The 22,980-nt window shown below is 49.2% G+C and overlaps 6 protein-coding genes across 6 annotated transcripts; 3 read left to right on the forward strand and 3 right to left on the reverse strand.

Moving 5' to 3' along the window:
- Positions 1-265: 265 nt before the first annotated feature.
- Positions 266-4,724, reverse strand: BP5553_05271 (uncharacterized protein; the record flags this gene model as incomplete). Its single annotated transcript, XM_032013894.1, has 4 exons — positions 266-4,052; positions 4,117-4,390; positions 4,458-4,590; positions 4,650-4,724. The coding sequence occupies 4 exons, from the start codon at positions 4,722-4,724 to the stop codon at positions 266-268; spliced, it is 4,269 nt and encodes a 1,422-aa protein (XP_031870494.1).
- A 2,018-nt stretch (positions 4,725-6,742) lies between these two features.
- On the forward strand, positions 6,743-9,498 carry BP5553_05272 (uncharacterized protein; the record flags this gene model as incomplete). The annotated part of the gene is made up of 3 exons (XM_032013895.1): positions 6,743-6,848; positions 6,989-7,059; positions 7,114-9,498. The coding sequence occupies 3 exons, from the start codon at positions 6,743-6,745 to the stop codon at positions 9,496-9,498; spliced, it is 2,562 nt and encodes an 853-aa protein (XP_031870495.1).
- Positions 9,499-10,162: 664 nt separating this feature from the next.
- Positions 10,163-13,561, reverse strand: BP5553_05273 (uncharacterized protein; the record flags this gene model as incomplete). The annotated part of the gene is made up of 1 exon (XM_032013896.1): positions 10,163-13,561. One exon carries the CDS (start codon positions 13,559-13,561, stop codon positions 10,163-10,165), a length of 3,399 nt encoding a protein of 1,132 aa, XP_031870496.1.
- Positions 13,562-14,379: 818 nt separating this feature from the next.
- BP5553_05274 (putative isomerase YbhE) lies at positions 14,380-15,521 on the forward strand (the record flags this gene model as incomplete). The annotated part of the gene is made up of 2 exons (XM_032013897.1): positions 14,380-14,456; positions 14,534-15,521. The coding sequence occupies 2 exons, from the start codon at positions 14,380-14,382 to the stop codon at positions 15,519-15,521; spliced, it is 1,065 nt and encodes a 354-aa protein (XP_031870497.1).
- A 928-nt stretch (positions 15,522-16,449) lies between these two features.
- BP5553_05275 (putative protein kinase family protein) lies at positions 16,450-19,110 on the reverse strand (the record flags this gene model as incomplete). The annotated part of the gene is made up of 7 exons (XM_032013898.1): positions 16,450-17,619; positions 17,668-17,962; positions 18,010-18,383; positions 18,431-18,577; positions 18,636-18,746; positions 18,799-18,936; positions 18,988-19,110. 7 exons carry the CDS (start codon positions 19,108-19,110, stop codon positions 16,450-16,452), a joined length of 2,358 nt encoding a protein of 785 aa, XP_031870498.1.
- A 387-nt stretch (positions 19,111-19,497) lies between these two features.
- Positions 19,498-21,991, forward strand: BP5553_05276 (uncharacterized protein; the record flags this gene model as incomplete). Its single annotated transcript, XM_032013899.1, has 4 exons — positions 19,498-19,548; positions 20,073-20,260; positions 20,380-20,898; positions 20,947-21,991. The coding sequence occupies 4 exons, from the start codon at positions 19,498-19,500 to the stop codon at positions 21,989-21,991; spliced, it is 1,803 nt and encodes a 600-aa protein (XP_031870499.1).
- Positions 21,992-22,980: the final 989 nt, after the last annotated feature.

Genomic DNA, 22,980 nt, shown 5'->3' on the forward strand with positions numbered 1-22,980 from the left:
CGTCTGGTATCTATCAAATCTCAGTCAACTCGTTTGCAGATCGAGAAATTCGTGGGCGATAACATGGTATCGGTCAGATACATTTCGGCCAGAAAACTCAATGCGCCTCAAAACTCGATAACGCCCGCTTACAAGTTCGAAACAAGCAAAACATTTCAAATGCAGAGTCCTGCCATGGAACCATTGCTAAAGACATGAAACAGGGTTTTGGGTTTTGTGTATCTTTTGTCATTTTCGTCAAACACACAGAACCCCGTGCCAGACTTTATTGCCGATTGCCGGGAGGGGAGCGCTTTGCAATGCTCTGACTGAGTCTTGCTTGGAGGTTGGCTTGATAATCCTCATCACCATGGCGAAGAGGTGACAATGGAGTTCCTGCCCCAGGTGTGGCGCCAGTCCCCAGACGGCCACGACCCTGAGGGGAGCCTTTGAAATTCGACACGTTAGCAGCAGAAAAGACACCCGCATCTGATGACGCATCCGAAATCTGACGATGGTGCATGTTGGCCCGAGGTGGGAAGGAGAATACGGGTTTTTTTGGAGTGGGCAGGTTGGGAGCTGGCTGAACGTTCTGCAAACCTTCAAAAGCGCCTGGGGTCATAGTCGGCCTTGACGAAAGCGCAATAGGGCTAGGTTTGGCTACGCTTGTGAATGCGGTTGTTGCAGCAGAGATGGGAATGTTTTCCTGGCCACCAAATGAACCTCTAGCGACACCTGGCATAGACATAGGAACAACCCGGGTAGGGCTGGTTACACCCACGATTTCACCGGCAATCTCTATCATGTTTCCAGTTTGAGGATCATAAACACGCCAAGTTTTCCCAGGCTGCATGGTAAGGCTTGTAGCTAGGTCTGCTGGCTGAAGGGTATACCCTTGGACTGGATACGCAGGGCGAATAGCCTCACCGTGAGGTGGAAGTACACTTGGCATAATCGTCGATCGAGACACTGGCGAGGGAAGTCGTGCTGTAGGGTTTAACTTCGTCTCCATAATTTTTGGCGCCCACATTGATGCAGCGAGTCCACCCTTGATGTCTAGAAGGTCCTTTCGTAGGCCCGACAAGGCACCCTTTTTTGGCGGCGGAGACTTGTACTCAGCGGCCTGGGCATTCAGAGGGCGTGGAGTTTCTGCGCTTGGCCCATGAAGGCCTGTCTGTTGTTCATCCTGGGACGCTTGCTGATTATAGTGCTCGATGGGGATAGTCGCAACCGGACCGACGCTTGTGGGCAGAACACTTGCTAAAGCTTGAGAAGGCACCTTGCCAGAATCATTAGTAGCTGGATCGGTAGCATAGGAACCACTCTCAACGTTAAGGTTCAGCCCTTCGAAAGTTTTAGCAAGGTTTTCACAAATGGAGTTGCTGGGAACATGTTTAGTACCTCTGTTTCCAGTGTGAGGTTTCCTTTCTGGCGTGGCTGGCGTAGGCTCGGCTGGCTCTGTATTGTCGAACTCTGGAGATGTATTGGACTGGTCAATCCTGGAGACGGTTGCCACATCATTACCCAAGGAGATACAAGTTGAATCCTTTGCCAGTGGCTCTTGAATGGGCTCTTCTGGAATGTTACCTCTCGTACTTGAGTTGGCCTGCAAATCCTCAACGGTTGCTGTAGTCTTGGACACAGAGGCCGGGCGAGATGGGGTTAGTTTAGCCTCTTCCAAGATCTCCTGATTGTTGATATCGAAGGCAGTCGCTGAATTTTCGTACGAAAATAATGTTGTTTGCTTGCTCCGGAGATTTCCTGATTTTGCTCTGCTACGAGGTACAGTGGTAGGGTTAACGTTTGTCTCATGATCCGCAAATGCTCGCCAGCCAGCAGCCGATGTAGCAGGCTTAAATTGTGGAACAGAGCGAGAGGCGTTTTCATTTTCCTCCCGACCTGCAACGATTGCCCGGCCAGGTGGAGTGTAACCGGCAATGTTTTTAGGATCAGGCGGTTCTAGTTTCCTCCTTCCACTCTTAGGCAGCAATTCACCCTCGAACACTGTTGCCTGGCTACGCATCTGTAGGAGGTCACTTATGGGGTAGATGTGGCGGACGGTCTGCTTTATATTGACTGTTCGGATATCGCCATCAATAACAGCCGGATCCAAACCAACCGCCCTAGAGATATTAGATGAGCTGTCATTTCGAAGAATAAGGGCCTTTTCGAAGAGCTTTATGCTCAAATCTTCGATGTAAGGAGCCATTTCTAGTTTGGTCATGCAAGAATAGGTTTCCGAGTACCTGAAGAAGTTTCCAACAAGATCATGACTAGCCTTAAGATGCGGGGTCGATGCTAATAGTTCATCTACTGGCGCATCAAGCCCCAAACCCTGCTGACCGACGGCTTTGGAGATGTGAGTTAGAATGGGGCCATAGAATGCGTTAATGGTAGCGAAAATCGAATTGACCAACACAGTAGTATTCAACTCCCACATATCGGCTAGGGCGGATAGGCCTACAGGAGGAGGGACTTTCTCATCTTCGGAACTCTCGCCGAAAGCGACGAGTTCCTTACCATCTTTAAGAACATCGAGGTCACTTAAAGGGGCGCTGTTAATTCCTTCAGCATAATAAGTTGGTCCCTTAGACGTGCTATTATCCCGAGATTCGTCAGGAGACCGAGACAACGTCGATATCTCCTTGGGAGAGGCGCTTGGTGGATGGTCTGCGAGTGGCAACCGAGCTGGAGTTGCGTCTTCATTTCGGGCCGAGTTTAGACGGTATAGATCACAGATAACTTGATTATGCGTGCCAACTGCAAAATGAGCCAAGACAAATGTCATTTTCCAAGAGGTTCCCATAGCATTCTTTTGTTTAAGGCGCAAATTCAGAGTCTTCTTGTCGAGTATAAAGGTCGCATCCCTAGGAACGCTATCCGAAAAGACGAGGGTTGAACCGACATAGATATTGAGTACAAGTGGTGTCCGAGGATTGGCCCGAGTCAGGCGGATATTGCCTTGTTCGATTGGGCCGTTGTCCTTCTGCACTTCAACACCTGAATGTTCCCTTGTTACTTGTGGTGATGTGGCTGATTCTCCCTTTGTGGCTGTTTTGGTTGTGATGGCCTCGAGCTTTCCAAGGCTCCAGTGATCTTCGGAATCTTTGGGAGGGATAGTATCTGACTTGCCAGGGGTTGCCCGATTCGATCCTTGCAATCCAGTAGCTGCCTTGGTGGCAGGAGTTCCCTTGACTGGAGATTTAGACCGCGATGGCGTCTTGTTTGTTGGGCGTGCAGCCTGGTTAGGAGGTGCCCATTTCGAAGCCGCCAAGCCATCCTTTGGCAGAGAAATGGCAGGACCACGACCATTCCCTACTTTTACTTCGGACTGGACGCTGAGGTTGTTTTGTTGCTGGCTGGATGGCGCCCATTTTGAAGCCGCCAAGCCGTCCTTTGGCAAATTACCAAGAGGAGTGTTATGGACCTTGACTGGAGATTTGGAGCTAGGAGCCTTCTCGTTCATCGAGTCTGTTGTCTGGTTGGATGGTGCCCATTTTGAAGCTGCCAAGCCATCCTTTGGCAAAGTACTAGCAGGAGTATTATTGACCTTGACTGGAGATTTGGAGCTAGGAGCCTTCTGGTTCGTCGAGCCTGCTGTCTGGTTGGACGGTGCCCATTTTGAAGTTGCCAAGCCACCCTTTGGCAGAGCAATGGAAGGGTTATTAATCGTCTTGGCTGGCGAATTGGCTTTTGCAAATGATTCCGAGACCTGCACGCTTGATTCCTGAGCTGTAGTATCTCGGTTCGGGGCGGTCACTCGGGGTGTATTGGTAGTGACAGGAACAGTCGATGGGTTGGGTCCTTGCTGCACCGGATAGTGTCTAGCAACGTCGGCAAAAAATTCCTCTCGCGAAGCAAGAGTGAATGTTGTCTTTGGCAACTCTCTTGCTCGGGATCTGCCTGGCTGTTGATAGGATTTTGATGCATTTTGGCTTGACACGTACTTCCCTCCCGGGGTATATCCCCCTTGGTTAGGCTGAGTACGTAGACGGTTAACGCATTCGCCCAGGTGGGCATTCTTTCTTGCTCCACTTCCTTCCCATTTGGATGCTCGTGAATTTTGGCCGGGACTGGAAGGGATATGGTGAGTACTGTACATCAAAATAAGGAAGCCGATCTGCGCGATGAACTTACGTTGAGCGGCTAGAGCCCTTTCCTGAACTGCCCTTATACCCATTGCCCCCGGTGTGGTGCCCACCTTGGCCTACTCCATGATGGCCTCCGCGGCTGCTTTTATTGCTCTGGCCACCTCTTCCACCACCAGGCGGCATATTTGGTGCATTAGCACGATTACCAGATTGAGCATTCAATTGAGCATTAGGCGCCCCTTGTCGCTGACGGTACAACTGTCCATGGGCAATGGGGTCTAAAAGTTTATCCGATTCGTTCACGTCGTCGAAATCTAGATCTAAAAGAGGTACCATAAGGGTCAGATTCTCTTATATGGGCTTCAAACATTTGGTGGAGCCACTTACTCTTCCAGTGGGAGGCAATAGGATCCGAAGGGTCGATAGGCCTAGCGGTCACATCCTCGATAATTGCTGCGGGGATATTGGCGCGTCTGTCTTCCAAGGGCAAGGCGTCCATTCTACCAACTCCGAGTTCCTCCTATTTCCAGTATTAGTGCTCTCCTCGAAATATAGTCTCTGTGAAAGACATTTTCATACCATCATCGCGGCGAGAATCATTGCCTTGTCTCTCTCCGTTTGGGCCCTATTGTCCTCGTCTCCTGAGTCTGACATCGTTGCGCTGTATTACTGGTAGATCCGCAATAATATTCACGCAAGGCGATCGAGTAGTTGGCCTTGTATCAGAGCACTGGACGGGAAGATATAGATCTGTCTATCACAGTACAATCGTGGCAGACTGTCTCGGGCTTCGAATAGAATAGGCTTGGGTGGTATCACTACTTTTCCGATCCCAAACGAGCTATGATCAATAACTATCAGCAACGGCGAAGTCCAGTCATGGAAGTCAAGCTAGGAGCAGTGGAAGTCCACATTCAGAAGAGTTCGTAAACAGAAAGTGGCGCACAGCGCACACAATCCAATTCGACGAGCGGAAGCACAGATGGCCTGGTACGGTATAGAGCAAGTGTAGAGAGACTCACTGACCTTGCTGTGTGTTGTGTGGGCGAGGACTGGGGATGTCCTCGCTCCACGAAGCTGGCGGCTCCAGGAGCTCCAGCAGCCCCAGGAGCTTGCTGCTTGGTTGGCGGTCGAGAGTGGCAAGCGGCCTAAGGGTTGAAGTGAGTGATGAAAGTGATGAAAGTGATGAAAGTCAATTGGTACGATTGGAAGATGATCAAAAGAAGTTGGGTTGTTTTTGAAAGTTGTTGTGTGAGGGGGGAGGTTTTCAGGCTAGCTTTTGTCGTCAAATTCAACAAAAGGGAATGTGGCCTTGGACGAGCGGGGGGAGTCTCGGCGACGTAAGAACAGAAGGAAACCCTAAAGTGCGGCTTGAGCGCAAGGCGTGGCTTCTATCTTGGGGATCACAGAATTAAATCCCGAATACGTCTCTTCCAGTGCAAAGCTGTGCACTTGATCAAGTTCCACACTGCAAGGTGAAGTGGGGTGTTTGAAGAGATACTCTCGTCGACATGCACAAAGACCTATCACACATGTCTTCACACACGCTGCTTAGGACACATGTAGGGAAACCAGCCATGAATCAACTTGTCAATGAAGGTCCTACTTGGATTAATCGTACGCATATCATCCAGAAGGGCCCGAGAAGCGAGGGTTTCCTCCAACTAATTATTGAGGGGTTGCAATAGGAGGGACTTCAACGCCTATTTCGAAAGACCCTACTCGATTATCATTATCGAACCTGGAGGAGCTCTTAGTCCCTCTGCAGGGGTCACATCAAACAGTAGGACGTTCAATGGATACGTCTAGAGTAATATTGTGGATAGAAACACCTAGACACCACACTGAGTGCACATTCGACGATCTAGTACCACCATACTGCCCTATTAAGCTAAGCTATTAAGAGCATATGTCGATCATTCGACAGTTCAATGGATCCTAGCTAGGCAAGCATTGAGGGAACTTGGCCACGACCGGAAATGGATTGTCTTGACGGAAGCTCTGCAATCGTAGTGTTGCTTGCATGTTCCATCACTGCATAACCCAGGGAGATAGTCTTGTACTACCTCCCTTGGTTATACTGACCGTGTACGTCGAATGTGTTCTTCGATACACAAAGTGGCCTGAAGACCTAAACCACAAGTAAGATGACAGAAGGGGACTCCTATCCTTGATACTTTGCAATGACTATCGCCAATTTGCATTCTTGGTGCGACGGGCAGCCAGCGAAATACAATTAAGGACGAATTTCGGTTTAGAGTTAAGTTAATATGGAGAACACTCAAACTAGAAGCTGAAAAGACACTAATCACTTGCGTAATGAAAGCTTCCTCAAGGTCCTGAACGTTCGGATGAAGCTGGCAATTCGGGGTTGAAAGCTAAAACTACTTGGAGACTTACTCCTCTCACCTACGCCTGCTTTCCAGTGATACGCCAGTAGAGAAATGAAATGGATACCGTTGCGCAAAACTATATGCTCTCGTTACATACTACTTAGGAAATTTTACTGAAATAAGATCTGAACAATGGGAAATGGAGCCATTAATTAGGGCAACTTAACTGGCCCAGTCAAGGCGCTGTCACGGGTAATCAAAATGACCGCCACAAACGCCTTCTGGCTTCTGGCTCAATCCACCGATTATCGCTGTTTGAGTCTCCGCGATTAACACTCTATGGTGCGAAATGGCGGTGCTTTGAGATTGACAAGGCAAGAATTGAAGTTGAACTATACAATAATTACACGTCAACAAGTTTACTCTACAGATGTCGCGAAGAAAAGTTAGTTTGTCATGTCGTTCAACTGACCAATCGGCGTTGTTCCATTTGACTTGCAAATCTGGGGTCCGACATCGCGACTCGGCCCGTACTCGAGATATTCCATGATTTTATTATCACCAGAACAACTAGAACTTCGACAGCGCACTACGTACAGGCAGCAGTCATGAGGGCCGGACTTCTGAATGGCAGCAGGGCTGCTACTAGAGCAAAGGTAAACACCTTGAGGATCGCGAAACTTGTTTTGACCATCAATTGACATCTGCAGAGTTGTTACTCTACCACTCTACTCAGACCTCGGGGTGCGCGAAGCCTGGCAACAGTGACCACTAAATCCTCCCATGATTATAACCCAGACATCGAATCCCGAACCCCTCCGTATCCAAAACTCTTGAAACGACTTCACGAAGTCCGGCGACTGTTAGGCTCTGCGAGACAGCTTACATTGGCTGAGAAGATCCTCTATTCTCATCTGGACAATCCCGAAGAATCGCTACTTTCCAACACCGATAATGGACTCAATATCAGAGGAAATGCAAATCTTAAGCTTAAGCCCGATAGAGTGGCTATGCAGGATGCATCTGCGCAGATGGCTCTGCTCCAATTCATGACTTGTAATCTTCCTTCGACAGCAGTTCCGGCCAGCATACACTGTGACCATATGATTGTTGGAGAGAGAGGTGCTGATGTTGATCTCCCCGAGTCAATTAAAGGGAACAAGGAGGTCTTTGATTTCCTTGAGTCGGCTGCGAAGAAATATGGCATTGAGTTTTGGCCACCCGGAGCTGGAATCATTCATCAAACCGTGCTGGAGAACTATGCGGCACCGGGCCTGATGATGCTCGGCACAGATAGTCACACTCCAAATGCAGGTGGATTAGGAGCCATTGCAATCGGAGTTGGTGGCGCTGATGCAGTTGACGCGCTTGTGGATGCTCCTTGGGAATTGAAAGCTCCTAAGGTTCTGGGTGTAAGGCTTGAAGGGCAACTGAGTGGTTGGTCGTCTCCAAAAGATGTCATTCTCCATCTCGCAGGGAAATTGACTGTTCGTGGCGGAACCGGTTTCATTATCGAGTATCATGGACCTGGAGTGGACTCCCTGAGCTGTACTGGGATGGCCACCATTTGCAACATGGGTGCAGAAGTCGGCGCTACAACATCCCTCTTCCCCTTCTCCGTCCGACACATCCCATATCTTGAATCAACCCACCGATCGTCCATTGCATTACAAGCTCAGACTATAGCCTCTACTCCATCTCTACAAAACCTACTTCGAGCCGACCAAGGTGCTCAATACGACGAGCTCATCACAATCGACCTCTCCACACTCGAGCCACATATCAATGGACCCTTCACTCCAGATCTATCAACCCCCGTTTCAAAGTTTGCGGAGGCAGTTAAGACAAACAATTGGCCCCAAACAGTGTCAGCTGGGCTGATTGGTAGCTGTACAAACAGCTCTTATCAAGATATGGCTCGCTCCGAAGACCTCGTCAAGCAAGCCTCTGCAGCAGGCCTCAGACCAGCGATCGACTTCTTCGTGACCCCTGGTAGCGAGCAAATCCGCGCCACTCTTGACCGTGACCAAACACTCTCTACATTCGAGGAGGCTGGCGGCATCGTCCTCGCAAATGCATGCGGACCGTGCATCGGGCAATGGAAGCGTACAGACGGTGTCTCCAAAGGCGACAACAACGCCATCTTCACATCCTACAACCGTAACTTCCGGGGCCGGAACGACGGCAATCCAGAAACCATGAACTTCCTCGCTAGCCCGGAAATCGTGACAGCAATGTCCTATGCCGGTAGCACAACCTTCAACCCCCTAACCGACAGCATAACCACACCCACAGGGACCCAATTCCGATTCTCTCCTCCAACAGGTGCAGAACTCCCACCTTCAGGCTTCGAAGTTGGCAATCCCGACTTCCTCCCCACATCAGGTGCCCCCTCCCCCTCAACTCCCGTAGTCGTCTCCCCAACCTCCGACCGCCTCGCCATCCTCGAGCCATTTGACCCTTTCCCAGACCACAATCTCACAGGTCTCCGTGTACTCTACAAAGTCCAAGGAAAGTGCACCACGGACACCATCTCAGCCGCTGGACCTTGGTTAAAGTACAAAGGCCATCTCCCGAACATCAGCGCCAACACTTTAATCGGAGCAGTCAACGCCGCAACTGGGGAAGTGAACGTAGCATATGATGTCGACGGATCTTCATCCAGCATCCCCGAATTAGCGCAGAAATGGAAAGACCAGGGTCTTGAGTGGCTCGTAGTAGCAGAGCACAACTACGGCGAAGGCTCCGCTCGTGAACACGCCGCCCTTCAGCCTCGCTATCTCGGCGGCCGTGTCATCCTAGCTAAGTCACTCGCACGTATTCATGAGACGAATCTTAAAAAGCAGGGTGTTGTACCATTGACATTCGAGAATGAGAAAGACTATGATCTCATGGACGCCTGCGACGAGGTCGAGACTGTGGGGTTATACGAGATGTTGAAGAGTGGTGGAGAGGGCAGCGTTAGTTTGAAGGTGAAGAAGAAGGATGGAACGGAGGTGGAGATTAAGACGAAGCATACTATGAGCAACGATCAATGTGGTTTCATCCTTGCGGGAAGTGCGCTGAACTTGCTTGCTAAGATGAAGAGGTCTTGAGTTTTTACATTTCTTTTCTGGCTAGCTAAATCTTGTGTCTTGGGGTTCGGAATGCGGCGTACTGTAAAGTATGAATATGGAGGATTAAAATAGAAGTGAAATAGAAATGTTATACTGATTCACGTCCTTATTTTACCAAATGGTACTGGAAACTGGAAGAAGCTGGTAATATCTGAAAGTCACCCCTCTTGAGATTATTCGGTCTCTATGAAGAGTTCCTACTTCTCAGCAAAGTAAAATATTTGCGAAGTTGGGATTGTTCTTATATGTCGCACTTTCGCGTAGGCAAAGCAAGTAGCTAATCTAGGGAATTATGAAATATTCTGCTAATACCTACTGCATTGCCCATTCGTTGACGCTTAATTACTATTTAAGTAAGGCCGAGTGTGTATATAAGCTACCTAGCAACGGTAGTACAATGAGTAATCTTACCTAGTTAGCTTAGAGTCTCATTGGATTATAACGAAGCTCAACCTCTTCTCTGCCACCATTCATTTAACGCATTTTTTGGTATACTGTTATTTTAGCAAGTTGGGTATCTACTCTAACAAAATGCGTAGCAAGCAAAGCCTCTATGTAATAAAAAAACCATAACTCCTATCCACTGGGTATCCCGTATTAGAACGCCACCATGCTCCTAAAATGAGCATCTCGTAAAACATCTTCACTCTTCTTCGGATTCTTCATCCTCCCACGCGTATGCCAGAGGTTGAACGTCTAGCTCTATTCGTGGAGTTGGTTCATCACCCCACAAGCTATCATCCCGTGCTAGGGGGTATTCACTCCCCATTATAGCCGCCATTTCTGCTTCCATGTCTAGCTCTAAGTCTGGCTCCGACTCACCCGTGGATGGCCTAGAGGTGGCAAGTTCATCATAATTGCTCGGAGTTGACTCGGAAACGTGGGCCTCATCACAGTCGAATAGAGACGACACGTCACCATCATCCAATATAGCTGGATGTTCAGCTGGATTTACGGGGTTTGCGTCGTCATCATTGATGGCAATAGATTCTCCTTGCGCCTCCTTGGATTTTGATATAGTATCATGATCTTGCGGCATCCACGACCGCTTAATACCCGGAAGTGCGACACGAACAGCATCTGTAGTAGATAGACTGATTCCCAGATTCTTTATTTTCTTGGGTCGCTTCATCGGCTGAATAGTATAGTGTTCACCACCAGGAGCAGGACGTTTGTGGCTCCCGCTCACAGCGGCTCTGTTGACATGATTCTGCGCCGGCTGAAGACTGGTATGATGTACACCACCAGGATCGGGGCGGTTGTGACTCACGCTCGCAACGGCGCTATTGCAACTATTTGACAACATGTTTCCGGCCTGATTGATAACGGTCTGCGGCACTGTGGGTAGGGTCAGAACACCCGGATCCGCGCCTCGAGTTCGAAATTTCGTTGCAGCAGGTTTCGGCTGAGAGCGGACAATTCTATCTCCCTGGTAACCCAGACTTGGATAGGAAATGGGAGCGTTGTTCATAGTCTCTGCAATTCCGTGTTGCGGGTACGGGCTAGAATAGGATATGGGGGTGTTATTCATGGTTTCTGTAGTTCCATATTGCGGATACGGGCTAGAATAGGATATGGGGATGTTATTCATGGTTTCTGTAGTTTCGTATTGCGGATACGGGCTAGAATAAACGGGCGAGGAAGGAGTTTGCTGTACCGGCTCGAAAGGATTAGTTACGGGGTTGGCAGACGAATGGGGTATTGGATGCGAGGGTGGAATGCTCAGTTGCCAGTAGCCGGCGCCAGGAGCGGGCTTCGGCCAGCATTCACGGTTAGGAGGCGGCATCGAAATGGCATCCGTGCTTTGCTGGGCAGTTGCTGGAAGTAGTGGCGACTGAAGTGGCATGCAGCTGATCTGGGGAGGGTGTTGAAGGTGTTGAGAAGTTGTGGCGGATGCCGAGGCCTGGTGTGGGCTAGCTCCGCTCCCAATAACCCCTAATGGAGCATCTGGCAAGACTGTTTGCTCCGGCGTAGATAGTGACCTTGAGCTTGACTTTGAACGGTTGGGTGGCATCTTTTCCGCCTCATCATCTGATATGTATTGACGTAGATGCCGGGACTCGTTGGAATGGAGGCAGTTGGAACATTTGACGCGGTTCACCCATACTCCCTGGGGATTAGGGTTTCTTTGATCGGCTCTATAGTGATGCCAATCTCGGTTCACACCACGACATGGCCCATGGGGGGCAACTTTATCTGGGAGGAGACACAGCCAAAATGGGTTGGTGACATAGTCCCCGAACTTGTACGCCCTGCCCCTCTGCACTTGGAGGCCTGCAGGAATAGTCAGCTCCCGTGTAGGTGGGGTACTCTGGGCTATTTCTTGGTAGGTGCTCGAGTCATTTCTGATGTTGTGGCATTCTTTATTCAGGCGTTTGTTGTCCAACTCGTAACGCTCGATCACTTGAGCCTGCTGGTCGAGTTTCTTTTCCAAGGCTTTGTAACTACGTAATGCGTCGCTGGCGCGTTCCAGGTCCTTGAACGCTTTCTCGCACCTCTTCAAGAGATTTCGTTGCCCCATAGCTGATACGAGACACTTATCTGAACTACTCATCGTAGCCCTATCCTTGCTACGCAGCTTTGTGTGTTCGTTGTCGAGGGTAGCTAGAATCTCGAGAATAGACTCCTGCTCCCTCTTATTAGGCCCAAGGGAACGAGACAATCGCGTGCCTTCTGATGCTGAGTTAGCAATTGACCTTCGCAAACCTAGCATAGACGACTTACTCTTTGATTCCTCGAGCTTCTCCATGATCAAGAAAAGTAGCTGCGTTCGGTATTGGTCATCAGCCTTCCAGCGGGTAAATAGTTGGTCGAAGATCGTGCGGAGCTGGGCGGGAATTTGAGGTTGCTGAGCACCAGTATCGTTCAACAGGGCTTGCAAGTCTATTATTGCGCCTAGGGTGTTGAGTTGCAATAGGGGCTCAGATACCGCAACGCATATAGCTAAGGGAAGCGGGAGATTGGTGATTAGAGCTTGAGGTTCGGGGATTGAGCCGTCAACAATCGAAATTCTAGGTTCTCGCGAGTTGATTTCGTGAGTTTCGAGTGGTGGGTAACCCCTTTCGCTATCAACTTCGGCTGGGTGCACGTGATTCAACGGAAAGAGGCCTGAAGGAATTCCAAACTCTAGCGTCTTTTTTATCCCCATCTTCTTCTTAGGTCTTCCAACTCCACCACTAGCTTCCATTGCTGGTAGAAACATAGATTGCAATTTTCTTGGGGGATCTCTTTCAATGGAGGGTAGAGGTATGTCAGATAGTGCATCCCCTATTTGCGGTTGAGCCAAGGTAGTGGGTCTTCCAATGGACTGCGAGTTGTGAGTCTCATCCACCACGGGACGCTCAATGCAGTTTGCTGCAGGATTACTAACTTCGAGGCCCGCACAGTAATGTTTTTCTGAGGATAACGGTACGTTGGATTCCACGCTCCATACTTGCCGATTGGGAGCCTGACCCCTGGGAAGCTCTTCAGTCCGGATACGTAGCTGGATATCTTCCCTTGACGAATTGGCACTCCACACTGTACTCTGATGAGACCCGGAAATCCTCATCCTGTGGCTATTATCGCTCTGGCATTGGCATGATGCCGACCAGGTCGTTGCTGGCGACTCTCTTGTCTGATCAATAGCTTTAGCTCCGCTGCTGGTCAGGGCCGAAAAACGTACCGATGCCTCCGCTTCTATAGAGGGCGAGTAATGTGGCAAAGCATCAGAAGACACCTTCCCCGTGAGTCCTGGTATCTCTTCAGGGGTTTCTGACGACTGATAATCATTCTGAGATAGAAGATACGTTAATGAAGCCTCCCTCAGGGCGCCCGTATCTGTACCACACGGGCCCGAGGGCTGAGTGGCGTTGGAATCCTCGGCACCAAGGCCAGAGCGATCACTGGGTGGTAGTGTAAGCCCATGATCTACAATATCTTGGACTGGAGAGGACGCAGCAGAAGCATAATTACCTTCTCCTTGTGGTCCGACGCCCATGATGTCCATGAGCCAAGCCCAGCTTTGCGCGAGCTCCTCACTGTGCTCCTCAATGTGCGCCATCATCACATATCTCCAAACAACCTGCCTTTGGATGGGACAAAGGGTGGCCTTGGCACAGGGTTGATATACCTTGTAGTAAGTCCCCTTGAAAGGCGCCGTGCAGTGTGTGGAGGAAGCTATCTCGATACTCTCTCTTAAAAGTGCAGAGGTATATTGCTGACAGGCAGCAGGATGCAACGATCACTGGGATTTGAAGTGGAGTGTGAATCCAGTCTTGCCTGCTGTCTTCTTGCTTTCTTCTTATTCTCTTGTTCTTCTTTTGAGGATGGGTGCTCGCGCGATGGGAGACACTCTCTATATCAAAGGGATCGCGACGATGCCTTGTATGTTGGTTGAAGACGAAGATTTATTATTACTCTCTACGAAGTACGAAGTCCGCGATCGATTCGATGTCTGGTACGAAGTCCGCCGTAGTCCTAAAAGCGTATAGCTTCAACAGGGCGGTGATGGCAGCGGGAATGCCCGTGCCCCTATTACTCCCTGTGTGATTGGTGGAGAGGCGAACGCGCTTTCAACGTCACAGATGTTCTGCCAGGAAACCTCTCTGGTGTGTGCTGAATACTTCATATATCCAATTCCAAACAAACTCTCCATTTTCCGGATGCAACTCGCCCGTGCTTGCAAGTGCTTAATGGTTCTTGCGACTAGCAAGTGATTCTCGTACCATGTCTGTAATCCTATGTACAGGTGAGTTATAGCTGCGACGCTCAGAGCGACGTTCCGTCCTACTGAAGTACAACCCCTCCCTCAACCTCTCCTCCGGCGTCAACCTTCCCACTGCCCAGCACAAGGCGCGAGCCGTTGTAGCTCCTGTCAAGATGTCCTACCTGGGTGTTGATGAGGCTGACAAGAGATATTGTGTTATGGCTACAGCCGGATACGACCACACTATTCGGTATGTCACCGTCCTGACTAAATTCCATGGCCTGTTGGTTTTCGTCGCGAGTTTGACTAACCCACCGCTCGGTTTAGGTTCTGGGAGGCCCTCTCTGGAATATGCTCGAGGACCATCCAGCACTCTGAATCTCAAGTCAATCGACTCTGCATTTCGCCTGATAAGCGCTTCCTCGCCGCTGCAGGCCACCATAACATCAAGCTCTACGATATCAAGTCAACAAACCCGAACCCGATTCTCACCTTCGAGGGCCACACGAACAACATCACCGGTGTTGCTTTTCATTGCGAGGGCAAGTGGATGGTAACGAGTTCGGAAGACGGAACGGTCAAGATATGGGAGACCCGGAGCGGAACCGTCCAGCGAAGCTACGTCCATGGCCAAGCCGTTAACGACGTGGTCATCCATCCAAACCAGGGAGAGATTATCAGCTGCGATCGCGGAGGCAGTGTTAGAGTCTGGGATCTCGCTGAGAACAATTGCTCCCACCAGCTCATTCCTGAGGAGGATCAGCCTGTTTCGAGCGTCACGGTTGCTAGCGATGGATCTACTCTCTGTGCTAGCACCAACTCTGTAAGCTGCCACCCTAAGACCTTCGGCTTGGCCCCACTAACCAGCGTGAAGGGAAATGTCTACGTCTGGCATCTTCTTCAGTTCCATGAAAAGACTCAGCTTATTCCAATCACTCACTTCAAGGCCCACAATTCCTACATCACCCGCGTTCTTCTATCTCCTGATGTCAAGCATCTAGCAACCTGCAGCGCTGACTGCACCGCTAAGATTTGGGAAGTCAAGGACCTCGAGTCCATGATCCCCAAACCAGGCCAACCACAGGATGCTCAGGTCGCCGAAAAGCCTTTCAAATTGGAGAGCACTTTGACTGGCCACCAACGCTGGGTATGGGACTGCGCCTTCAGTGCCGATTCCGCATACCTTGTCACAGCTTGTTCTGACCACTATGCGAGATTGTGGGAGCTCCACAGTCAGCAGATCATCAGGCAGTACAATGGCCACCACAGGGGACTCGTCTGTGTTGCTCTTAATGACTACTCCGAGGCACGCTAAATCTCCGGTTCATATCGTTGAATTACTGCTCACAAGGTTGAAACGAGGCGATGGTTTTCGGTCTGCCACTGGTGTTCATGGCGTTGGAATGGGTGGTAGCATAGCATGGCGTTTGTAGCTGGATTAATACCCGCTAGATCGATACTTTGAATGCCCGGATTGGCAAGGATTTTTATCTCGTCTCGTGCATGACCAATTGCATATCAACCGCTCATGCCTCCCGTGATTCTTGGAAACCCCATTCCTTCGTACCTAGCAGAACCCCATGCTTAAACAGCTTGTCACACCAAGTGAGCCCTCCTGGCTACTTCTCTGACTGTGATATTAATCTAGGTACTCAGATTCGATGAGGGTCTCGATCTTACTTATAGTAGCCTCCACCTGCCACGCCTATCACAAATCTGCCCCAGATGATATAGTTTCTGATACTATAAACCGAATACGAGTGCTACTCAACCTTACGCTCTCTATTACCACCTTCCAAGTATATTATAAAGCCTCATATAATTTCCCTTGGTCCTTTTGGCCTCTCCCAATGTTTGATGATGCTAAAGGTACCACCATATTCATCGAGGATAGTCATGAAGAACTACAATCCAGCCTTCTAATTAGCAGATATGATATTCTCTTCACAATGGGTCATCCTAGGGGTTGTACTTTTGGGGTGCAATTTCTATTATCTATAGTAGTAGGTGTTCTGTACAAGCCCATAACTAACTTGACATTTGTAAAACAAAAGTAGTTTTATCCCATTACTTCCAATCAATAAATGCCTGACGAGCATTTTTCATACACATTTTGTAAAGTTGCTTATCGACAAAAAGTCTCTTCTATCTTGAGACTCTGGTATCAATACCCCAACAACGCCATTCCAATGCCCGGGCTTGCCATAAACGCTACATTCTTCATTCAAAGTTCGTTATATGCATTACCACCCATCGCCCCAACCATCGTCGACACCGGTATCTTTCGGTGCCGTATCTATCTTCTTTGCAACCACAGGCTTCGCCACTGCAGGAACCTTTTTGGCTCCTGATCCGCCTACGCCCCCTGTGGATACGGCCCTCGTAGCAGGTGCTAGTCTTCCATTCGTTGGTTTACTCAAGCCCTTGGGTAGCGGTTTTGCTCCGGGCTTCTTTTGAGCTTGTGCTGCTAGCCATCCAGCGAAATCGGGTTCTCCATCATCCCCAAAGGGATCTGCAGCGGAAGGTGCAGCTTTAGTGCTTGGCTTGGGGGCTTCAGATGGAGCATCAAAAAAGGATTCCTCCTCCATATCGCCCCATGCGTCATCAACATCCTCTTCAGCATTTGAGTCTTCAAAGTAGTCATTGGCATTGGACGATGCAGTGGTTAACGGTGGTGAGGTAACAGCTTGCCGGTGCAAAGGTGAAGCGGAGGCTGTGATCGAACCTGGGTCTGGACGTCGCGATTCTAGCGGGGAAGGCATGGAGCTGGAGCGTGGAGTGGAAGCCGGCGCATTATTAGGTTTGGATTGCATCTCTCCAGCTGCGGAGGTGACTTTGTTTGTAAACGATGAAATGGCCCAACCAGTCCACGAAGCTGCCTCGTTTGGCTGAGGCGTACTCATACGAGGCGCCGATGCCGTCGACGGATCAACTGCGCTTGCAGGTGGCAGTGCTGTATCAGGCATCGACGAAGCAAACTTTCGAATGCGCTGGAGGAATAGATCCATTGTTTTGTTGGCTTGATCCCGAACAAGCTTTTCTTTGTCCACCAAGCAAGGACAAAGGCTCGGAAGGACCCTATTTGCAATGTCATCTTCGCTAAAGCAGTCCGAAGTTGCAGCTAATGCCATTAGAGCGGCATTTCGTGCATGAACAAATGGATCGCGTAGTGAGCGGGTGAAGGCGGCAATTAAGACCTTGGACCTATTACCCACTCCCATATTTCTCGCAATTTTCCCTAGGCAAATTGTTGTGTTCGTACGGATACCAGGTTGCTCATCATTGGAAGTTTTAGCTAAATATTTCAAGAGTTCTCCGTTAATAGTCCGCTCTGAAAGCTTTCCGATAATGGTCAAGACTGCTTTGACAGTCTGTTCTCGAACCACTGGAGCAACATCGGTAAATCCCGTAACCTGTCACTTGGTTAATCGCGTGAAATAGCGCCGTGGATATATACATACCATTTGAGGAAATATTTTGTCATTGACAAGCCTCTGTGACAATCGGTCGATGATTAATGGCAAGTTATCAAGCAAGCAGACTCTGATAGCTCTATCTGGACTTGCAAAGAGTCGAACGACTGCTGGTGTAACTTTGGTATCAAACTCGTCATCTCTGAGCTTTTTGCTGATTTTCATCACTACACTAAAGACTTTTGGTCCGCCACCACCAAACTCTACGGATTTAAGCAGCTCCGGAAGAATCTTCATTTTGAAATAGTCTTCTGGAAAGTCATCGGATAGTCGATCCAAATCACTGTAATGTTAGCACAACTACTGGCCTACGAGACAAGGACCGCTCACTTCAAGAACTCTTCCCGTTCCTCCTCGGTTTTCATTCCAAGATTGTCGACACTCTCTGTAAGTTTGATAAGGGGTGTTGAAAAGAACCCTCCATTCCGTCGGCCTTGTTCAAGGAAATTGGCCACGGTAGCTCTGGCTTTCGGGTTGGAGTTGACCAATCGCCTATAACTTGCATGCATGGTTTGGGGGATATTCTTGGTTTGCCCAGCCTGGTCCGCTCCTAGAAACTCCCCATTGAAGACCTCGAATATAAGCGTTCCAAAGTTGTAAGCATCGACTGCAGGCAGAGGATTACGTTTAATAGCATCCCAGCCAGATTTTGCCAATTCTGGCGGGGTATATCGTCCAGCGTCCGGAACGAGACTCCCATAGTTCTTCAAATTATCAGCATTTTCTCAACCCCAATGGAATCCAGACATACATATATTATCGCATCGTCGTCTTTCATACTACTCAATACCTCAAATCCGCCAACCTTCCACTCTCCACTTAGGCTTGTATATAGAGACCCAACTCGAAGCGCGCCATGGACCGAAGAGGCTTCATCGTTGATAAATTTGATTGTTTGCTAAAAACCATGCCGTCAGCCATTGCGCAGGGTACTAATGCTTTTGAAGTAGACTTACTGCAACAGAAAAAAGTCCCCATTTTAATGTCTCGGAGCTCATACTTTTTCGCTTTATATTCCATCTAAGTGGGAAAACCCGCTCCGTGGCGATGTATATGTAGGATTCGGTCTGTCCAGCACGCGTCAATCTTTATATATTCGAGTATATTCGTGCTGCCCACCTCCACTGTATCCAACACCTTGATCACACCCGGATGTCTCAAGGTCCGCAGCTTCTTGACCGCATTTCTAGCCATAGGAAGGCGTGGTTTGTTGGCGGAAACATCGAAAGAAAAAATACTACAGCTGCTTCCATCTTCCTATACCAATCATCAGCAGGTGTGCACGAACGTAAGAAGTGTCATCATTACGCGCTTGATTCCAGCATAGAGAGTCCATATACTTGTATCCACGTCCACTTGATCGCCGAATGTGTATGGAAATGGGGGGCCTTTCGATATTGCTGAGGCCACAGCGGACTTGAAGAACTCCATCGGGGATGCGAAAGAAAGGAATATGGAACAATGTTCAGAGCTGTTGTTTCTCTAAAGCCTTTTGACTCCTGTTGATCGCTGTCCTTATCGCCCGCCATAGCGTCCCTCTCTGGCGCTTCTTAGCGGCCGCCGCGTCGACTAGGGTGGGAACGCTAGGCCCTACGCTGCTTCAAGACCTCAACTTCTCATGGTCCAGACGCGTCTTTGATACTGATACGACCTCCAGACGACGCAACTTTCTGTCGCTGCAGAAATCTCCATTCCTCCTAAGAGCCAAGAAACACCTTCTTCGATATATGGCGAATCCTTAGGCTTCATACAACAAGGGATTCGGTGTCTTCACCTTCTCTAGCTGCAGCTATCGGGCTGCCGCCACCAAAGCAATTCATGGACCGTCAAGGTAATTCCAATGAAGCCTCGAACAAGCGCAACTCAATGGTGCGTGATACTTTATTCTATCGTCGTATTTTGGGGTCAATGATGAACATCTGGTAAAAGGTCCGACTGCTTCAAGGCGTTGGCTGGTTTTGGTCGAAGCTTCTGAACTGTTGTCACGCCAAGGAAGCTATTTCTGGCGGATCTCCTTCGCATCACTTGTAATCCCATGAAATAAGGCAAGACTGTCCTCATATGAGATACTATGAGCAACAGTGATTCAATTGGGATATATTATGCCACACGGCAGTTCTGCTATCAGGAGTTGCGCGTCTCCTCTCTCCAGGACGTGCTACCAAAGGCTGCAGAGCAAAACTTCGTGTATTTTGCAACTTGATACGAGGATGTGAATGAAGGAGATCTCAGGGACCTAGCTGAGACGTCACTTGAGTTTTGGGCCAAGATACGAAGCCGCTTAGGCTTGCAGGCTGATGACTCAATGGAAACTGAAAAGACCTGAGACCCGTTTTCATTCCTTTTCCAGTGCATCAAACTAGGATGCCTGTTATATACTAACAAATATGCAGAAAGCAAGGGGGTTTGATGCGATGCACCGCTCAAGCTCTGTTAATTCAAAGTCCTCCTCAACCAGAGGCAGTAGGTGCCATGTCTGTGACGAGGAAGAAATCAAGATAACAAAACCATTCGTTCGATGCTTAAGTTGCAAAGCTGCATGGCATCTGTTTTGTCACACTCCTAAAATTCCACAACACACGTACGTCCACTCACAACCTCCCATTATTTCCATCTTATGGGAAATGGCGAGGGCGGGGGCTCTCTCTGCTATCACAGGTGCAGGGTGCGATTGCGTATCGCTCACTGACAAGTTGTTAGGCTGAACTTCACCTGTAATAAATGCACCAAGAGGAAAGGTGCCGCATCAACCTCATCCTCAGCCACCCCACGTGTATCCCCTGATACAGTGATTGACCGGCGATACCATGTCGCGAGGCCCTCGGTGGCAAAGAAGACGGCAACCGTACGCAGGCCGATCAAAAAGAACAAGATATATCATATTAGTTCGGAAGACGGGAAATTATTAAATAACACAAAGCGCAAACGCTCTTCCCCAGACCCGAACGTTTCCAATTCTAGCAACCACCTGGTAACTTCGACCCAGCCAAACTTACCACGAAGTATTCGAGATGTGGAGATGCGCGACACATTGCCTGACAAGATCACCTCAAAGCCACCTCGGCAGGCAATGGAGGTGTTTGATCCACTAGCATCAGCTGCAAACTCCACAAGGCTGTCAAATAAGGATACCCCTATAACATTTCAGTCCTCTCACCGAGTTGCAATTCCCCCAATTTCAAATAAGAATTTGGCAACAGCAAAGAAGACTGCGTTACCGTAAGAAGCTCAATGAATTTTATTTGCAGGATGCTGACTCGGCGCCAGTCCCGATCTGCTTCGGATGATGAACCCTGAGAGTACCATTGATGAATCACCCGAATATGAGCCCCCACCACCCAAACCTCTTAGCCCTGTTATGAACCCCTGGGCTTCGGAAAACCATATCAGAATTGTGAGGACCAACGTCACGCATAACCCGTTTACTACCGGCGGCCTCCCCGCTATGCTTAACCAACCTTTGGCTAATGCTAGAGGCTATAAATCGCCGTATGTTAGCATAGACACTGAGAAGGATGCTACACCGCCAAGCGTTGGTGTTCACGAAAACACCCCAACGCTTGATGCTACAGAAGACCAGCACACTGATGAATATATTCCCGATATGCAACCACTTGCTATCACTGAAACCTTGAATGAACAGGCGCCTCCAAAACGACACAGCGACCAATCAACCCTTATGCCGCAACCAGCAATAACGATAACTCCCGGCGCCAATTCTAGGGCTATGGAGTCTTTGCCTAATACTAAAATAAGTCCAAACGTATCAGACAGTGCAACTACTCAAACATCAAAAGTTAATTCGCCGTCTATACTCGTCAGCAGCACAGATAATCGGGTCGCTGAGCCAGTTCCACATCCAATGTCCCTCGAAGCCAAACGCCTCGCCAGAGCTCGGGATTTTGATTCTTCAGAGCTGGACTCCTGGTTAAATAAACAGCAGCCTAAGACGGACTATCCACGGTCGCCAAAGGAGCTGCTGGCGTCCCAAATATGGGGCAACATCGACCCACGAGTCGTCTGGTCAGAGGAGCGCTCCCCTGAATGGCTGGCCGCCAAAAGAGCAGAGATCGAAGCTCGACCTAAGCGGAAGGCCAACTTCGGAAAGCTTCTCACGGAGCAGATCAAGGACGATCGGAGGGCTAAAGGCTGGAGCGTGCATCAGGAAAAAGAGATCGTTAACGATGATCAGACAGTAGAAATGAATAAGAGATTAGAGGAGCTGACTGGTATTAAGGTAATTGGGGCGGTTCCAGAACTGGGAATTAGAAATGGTCACCTTTTTATGGTAGAGGCTACCGGAAACGACTAACACAACTTCTATTGGTGGTTCTGGCGTACCCGTCGGCCATGCTCGAGTGTCACCACTTGCAATATTAAAAATATAGGAAAAATAAGGCCCGTGCAGCTATAGAGTGAAGGAGAGTTTCGCTGATAAATAGACGGGCAGGCGTGAAAGAAAAACAGCCTGCTGGGGATGTTACCGGCGGAACGATATTTTGTGGCCGGGTGAAATTGGCAGAGCGGTCCGCCACCAGCATCGCGGAAAAGCATTTTGTGCTTTAGTCTCACTTCACACCATTAAGATAGGAGCCCGAGATCAAGGTAGCTATAGATCTTGCGACGATCCGGCAATCCAGAATGCCTGTTCTGTTCTATTGGGACTCAATAAATCTTGGTATGCAGTGTTTCATATACATACATGAAGTTGAGGGAGGTGTAACTCTGTGGGAGGATAGGTAAGAAAGCTGCCGTCGCCTGCATGCAGCGACTCGACGGGTTCTTGCTTCGGCAAGGAAATGGGGATCTGGATGGATCTGCAAGATACTGCACGCCAACTATGCTCCGTGTTTGGATGCATATTTCCCTAGCACCTTATATTTGGCGGGCCGTTGCGGTTGACTGTAACCATCGGCCCTTACGAGTACCTTGGTAATGGGCAATCACCTCTCGGCAGAACGTGTCTGCTGAAGATATCTGCGTCACATCCAAGTGCAAAATTAACAGATAGCTGTTAATCGTACCAGCTATCAGCTACCTCAGAAGAATACGCTCTGTTTTGGTCACTTGCGGGCGAAGTTCCGTAGACTGGGCAGTTGCACTCTGCGGATAGACCATAATCAACGAGATGCTTTTGGTCTGAATGCGAGTAGCATAGCGTCCATTGGATGAGGTCGAGGCCCAGAATTAATGATATCAAACGATCAGTTCTAGCACCACTGCATCCGCTTTCTAATCTGTGCGACACGCTTCTTGACAGGAAGAGCTGTGGTGAAAAAATCATTATGGGTGCAACAAACG

The sequence above is a fragment of the Venustampulla echinocandica genome, assembly GCF_003357145.1.
Source record: "Venustampulla echinocandica strain BP 5553 chromosome Unknown scaffold_2, whole genome shotgun sequence".
Taxonomy (NCBI): Eukaryota; Fungi; Ascomycota; class Leotiomycetes; order Helotiales; family Pleuroascaceae; genus Venustampulla; species Venustampulla echinocandica.